Raw genomic sequence first — 5,142 nt, forward strand, 5'->3', positions numbered from 1 at the left:
CGTGTCTTTAGCATCGTCTCGTTGGTCTTCTGAAGAAGGGAGGCATCTGGTGAATGGAAGGGGCTGTGGGGGGACCTGGCCATCCTGAAGGGTGGCTGAAGATCCCTTTAGCTCGGCAGCTCTGCTCCCCAGCTGCCAGCAGGTCCGTGTGTCTGTCTGTCAGCCCCTCCAAGGATGGCCGGCCGCGGGCGGCATGTCTTGATGGGTACCTGGACCCCGCTCCTCACTGCTGGGAGTGGGGAGCTGCGAGGAGGTCCCAGGGGCCACTGGAGCGGTGGCTGGAGGGACTGTTTGCATTTCCTTGTACATTGTATAGAAGAGTCTATTTAATGATGGGAAGTGGGTCCACGCGCTGCGGTGGAGCCGGTTCCAGCACCCGTGGCTGGAGCACGCCCGGCCTCAAACCTGCAGAGCATGGGGAGGGATGGGACCCCGTGGACCACAGCCTTCGGTGGCACAAACCAGGAGAGCGGTGCCTCTTCCAGCTGAGTTTTCTCCAAGCTGCTCTGTGTAAGCAATGATGGCAAACCAAGTCTCTGTTCGGTTTGTGCTTTGAATTGGAAACCGTACAGTTCGGGCTTTTCCCCAGCATCTTCCCACAACATTGTTCATTCCAGCTGATATAAACCATGCACAAAGTCCTGCTGTGCCTGCGCCTGCCTGTCGCACCCATACAGTGGGGACAAGTCCCCTGGTCACCAGCACCTCCTTGGAAGGAGTGAGGGTTGTGCTGCTCGGAGCTCTGAGCTGTCTTGCCATCATGGGAAAGTGATATCCTGGTGGCAGCATCCCTGGGAGAGCTGCTGGGGTGAACCTGGGTCTGCTGCATCCACGTCCTCTCTGGAGCTCCATTTCCCTCCTGTTGAACCCACAATTCGTATGAGGGTTGTGGATCACAGAGTAGTTTAGGTTGGAAGGGACCTTAAAGCTCATCTAGTTCCAAGCCCCTGCCATGGGCAGGGACACTTTCCACTAGAGCAGGGTGCTCAAAGCCCTGTCAACCTGGCCTTGAACATTTCCAGCGATGGGGAATTCACTACGAGGGTGGTGAGACACTACGCCCCCTCACAGGGAACAGCTTCCTGAGATCTCATCTCAGTCTCCCCTCTGTCAGGTTAAAGCCATTCCCCCTTGTCCTGTCCCTACAGGCCCTTGTCAAAAGCCCCTCTCCAGCTTTCTTGTTGGCCCCTTTAGGCACTGGAAGCTGCTCTGAGGTCTCCCTGGAGCCCAGGTCTCTCAGCCTGTCTCCATAGTAGAGGTGCTCCAGCCCTTGGAGCATCTTCATGGCCTTCTCCAGACTCACTCAAGCAGCTCCATGTCCTTCTTATGTTGGAGCCCCAGATCTGGATGCAGAACTGCAGGGGAGTGTCTCACCAGAGCGGAGCAGACGGGGAGAATCCCCTCCCTGAACTCCCAGCTCTGCAGAGCACTACAGCCCATGGACTGTTAAACACACACATATACCCACACACACCCATCCATGCCTGGGCACTTGCTCCTTCACACATCTGTTGTGGGTGGTTCAAGCCCAGCTGGCAACTTGGAATCACGCAGCCGCTCGCTCACTCCCCCCTGCATCTTCCTTCCTCCCCCTGTTCCCGGAGGGATGGGGAGGAGAATTGGAGGAATGTAACTCCCACAGGTTGAGATAACAGCTCTCCAGTAACTAAGGTATAATACAAACCACTGCTGCTACCAATAATAATGATAAGGGAAATAACAAGGGGAGAGGATACAATTGCTCACCACCCGCCGACCGATACCCAGCCCGACCCGAGTAGCGATCTGGGCCTTTTGGGGAACTCCCCCCGGTGTCTATACTGGGCATGAGGTGCTGTGGTATGGAATACCCCTTTGGCCAGTTTGGGTCAGGGGTCCTGTCTCTGCTTCCTCCTGGCTTCTCCTCCTCCCTGGCAGAGCATGAGACTGAGAAAGTCCTTGATCAGAGTAAACATTACTGAGCAACAACTGAAAACATCGGTGTTATCAGCGTTGTTCCCAGGCTGAAAGTCAAAAATACAGCACTGCACCAGCTACTAAGAAGTTCAAAAAATGCTGTAGCTAAACCCAGGACAATATCCCATACCCAGTTGTGCACACCTGAGCCTGCCAGCACTGGAGGCTGCATGAGTGGCTGCAACACCCTCAGGATGTGGATGTCCCTGTGTGGCACTGTTTATTCCAGCCCATTTCAATCCTGAAAACACAGCATTTTCAAAACCCTCAGACTGCATCCAGCACAGCAACAGGTTGGTCTCCTGGATGAGAAAACATTGCAGGAAAAGCTGGTGTCTCTTGGGGCATATAAGAAGAGAGTAGATGCTCGGTAAGCGTGGGTCCTTCAGGGTATATGAGACCTAGAAGTTAAAAGCTGGATTTCAGCAGTCATCACAGCCAGGTGGTTTGGGATCTGACTGAGCTCCGGAGTGGGATAACGTGGAAGCAACCTCTGTGCCTGCACTGGGCTTTGCAGAGCAGAGATCCCCAAGCCATGTGTCTGAGCAGGGCCCTCCATTCCGGGACTATACCCCTTCTGCATGTGCCATCTGAAGCTTTATCACCTGCCCCACATCATGGGTGGCCCCACAAGCCTGTCATCCTAAACATCCTGCAGTCAGGATGCATCCTAAAGCAGCTGTAAGGTCCCCTCTTCTTGGCCAGCACACTGGAGTCACATCCGGACACAGCTCTTGGGTTTTGGGTAGGACTAGGAGCAGCTTCAGGAAGCAGATGCCTCTCCAGCTTGCACTCAAGCATTGAGGAAGCTGCACCACACCTTCCTCAATGCCAGGATGGCTGCAACTGCCCTGCTCACCATCCCCTTGGCGCAGCCCCTGCTTCAGTCTACATTTCCTATCTTAGGGTCCTCCATGGTTGCTACCGTGCCCTCCCAGGTTGAGGTGAGGGTCAGGCTGGTTGTGGGCACCACTCTTCACTGTCCCCACTGCAGCTCGGCCCAGTCCCTAGATCATCCCCGCCAAGTAGGGTGGGAGGAAGAGCCCCACAGTGCCCAGCATGCAGACGATGATGAACATCCAGAGGAAGATGCGATCAATCACCATGGCCACGTACTTCCAGTCCTCCTTCACCTGCCGAGCAGAGAGGGGCTGTGAGCACAGGCAGGGGATGCAGGACCCCTTGGGGTTAGGAGACCACCCTGGGCTTCCTCTGCATCTGCTGTGTGCCTCAGGGTGAGGAGATACCCGTGTCTTGGGAAACCCCTGGAGCATCTAAGCAGAGGGATGGACCTCTCTGCTTGGGCCAGAGCTAATCCCACCCAGGGCTTTCTGAAACCACTTGGGAACAAGCAGGGAAACAGCCTCCAAGCAGTGTCCCAGCAGGAAGGCTGGGCCATCTCTGCTCCCTAAGGGCAGGATACCACGGGCAGAAGAAGGACCTCCAACATCCCCACAGCCAGCAGGGATGGAAGCTGGAGGAGCCCTCAACTGGGCATCTCCCAGGAGGTGGTTGTTGATCTTCTCCATGGCTTTGGGTCCTCAGTATCCAGGGAACCAAGCGAGGATCCCAGCACTGCCCCCATCCATGGAGGTACATGTGGCAGGAGGCAGCACCCAGGGTGGGGCACCCCCCTTTCCCTCCAGCCCTCAGGTGCACCCACTCACCGAGAAGTCAGCATCCTCTGCTCGCAGGTGGTCCGCGATGTACTGCACCCCTTCCAGGGCCTTCAGGACACTGGGGGACAGCAGCAGCCCCTGGTCTGAGCCCTCCTGCTCCTCCTCCCTCTTGGGGGGCCCCCGGGGGGGCAAACCCCCTGATGTCTTCCTGGCTTGTTGCCCGCAGCTATAGCAGCACTTGTTGCCCTGGCTTTGGGATCCTGCCTGGGATATGTGACTGGGGTACGCCTTCTCCTCCTCTTCTTCCTCCTCTTCTTCCTCCTCTTCTTCCTCCTCCTCTTCCTCCTCCTCCCACTTGTCATCCACATCGGTCTCCAGCCAGCACCGGGAGGTGCTGAGCCTTGTCCCGGGGAGGTCGTACGGCCCCACGGTCCCCTCAGGGGGAGGCAGCACTGGGGGACGCTTTATGAAGAGCCAGCGAGGGATGAAGTCCAGAAAGAAGCTGCGCACCCAGCGTGGCATCGTGTGGGTGCTGGGAGAGCGGTGGTGCACGTTGAGGACGAAGACAGTGATGATGATGGAGAGCGTGACGAAGATCATGGTGAAGAGGAGGTACTCTCCGATGAGGGGGATGACCAGCGAGGTGGACGGGATGATTTCTGTGATGAGCAGCAGGAACACGGTGAGGGACAGCAGGACGGAGATGCAGAGGGTGATCTTCTCCCCACAGTCAGAGGGTAGGTAGAAGACTAGCACAGTCAGGCAGGAGATAAGCAGGCAGGGTATGATGAGGTTGATGGTGTAGAAGAGCGGGAGGCGACGGATGACGAAGCAGAAGGTGATGTCAGGGTAGATCTCGGTGCAGCAGTCATACTTCTTGGAGGTATAGGTGCCGATGGCATTTATGATGGCCCACTCGCCACTCTCCCAGTAATCCTTGAGGTCCACATGGTGGTCCATGTTTTCCAGATCAATCTTGGCCTTGTCGTAGCTCCATGAGCCAAATTTCATCTTGCAGTTCTGCTGGTCAAAGGGGAAGAAGGTGACGTCAATGCTGCACGAGCTCTTGTAGATGGCAGGTGGCACCCACTTCACCTTCCCATTGGAGAAGAGGTGGGCCTTTGTCATGTGGGTCACAGCGAACTCCCCATCGGCACTGCAGGCATGGAGACATGTGAAGGTCAGAGAGGGATGAAGTATTTCCCCCAGGAAAAATAGGGTCAGGAGCTCCCTCAGCTCTCAGGGTTGGAATGAGCCTTGGTTTGAGGTTCTGGCCCCATCCTGCACCCCTGCAGAGTGCTGACTTCACCCTCCTGGGCATCATCCTGAGCATGGAGATGGGTGGGTGCATGAACACCGGACACGGGGAGATGGATGCAGGCTGATTTGCATCCTTACCAGTGAGACTGGATGAGGCAAGAAGCCCATGGAAGCTGATAGTACTGGGGAGCTGCCAGGATGGGATGGGATGGGATGGGATAGGGTGAGCTGCAGGGAAGGGAAGGGAAGGGAAGGGAAGGGAAGGGAAGGGAAGGGAGGGGAAGGGCAGGGAAGGGCGGGGAAGCGC

The 5,142-nt window shown here is 56.6% G+C and overlaps 1 protein-coding gene across 1 annotated transcript in view; it reads right to left on the bottom strand.

Annotated features, from left to right (window-relative positions):
* Positions 1-2,960: 2,960 nt before the first annotated feature.
* The window catches only part of CHRNA2 (cholinergic receptor, nicotinic, alpha 2 (neuronal)), a 4,474-nt gene continuing 2,292 nt past the window's right edge, over positions 2,961-5,142 (bottom strand). The window contains exons 5-6 of the mRNA XM_010016408.1: positions 3,624-4,731; positions 2,961-3,089 (exon numbers count right to left, since the gene is read on the bottom strand). Coding sequence (XP_010014710.1) covers positions 2,964-3,089; positions 3,624-4,731 — 1,234 coding nt within the window. The 3' untranslated portion in view covers positions 2,961-2,963. The remainder of the gene's footprint in view (positions 3,090-3,623; positions 4,732-5,142) is intronic.

This window comes from Nestor notabilis, unplaced genomic scaffold (assembly GCF_000696875.1).
Source record: "Nestor notabilis isolate BGI_N333 unplaced genomic scaffold, ASM69687v1 scaffold12806, whole genome shotgun sequence".
Classification (NCBI taxonomy): domain Eukaryota; kingdom Metazoa; phylum Chordata; class Aves; order Psittaciformes; family Psittacidae; genus Nestor; species Nestor notabilis.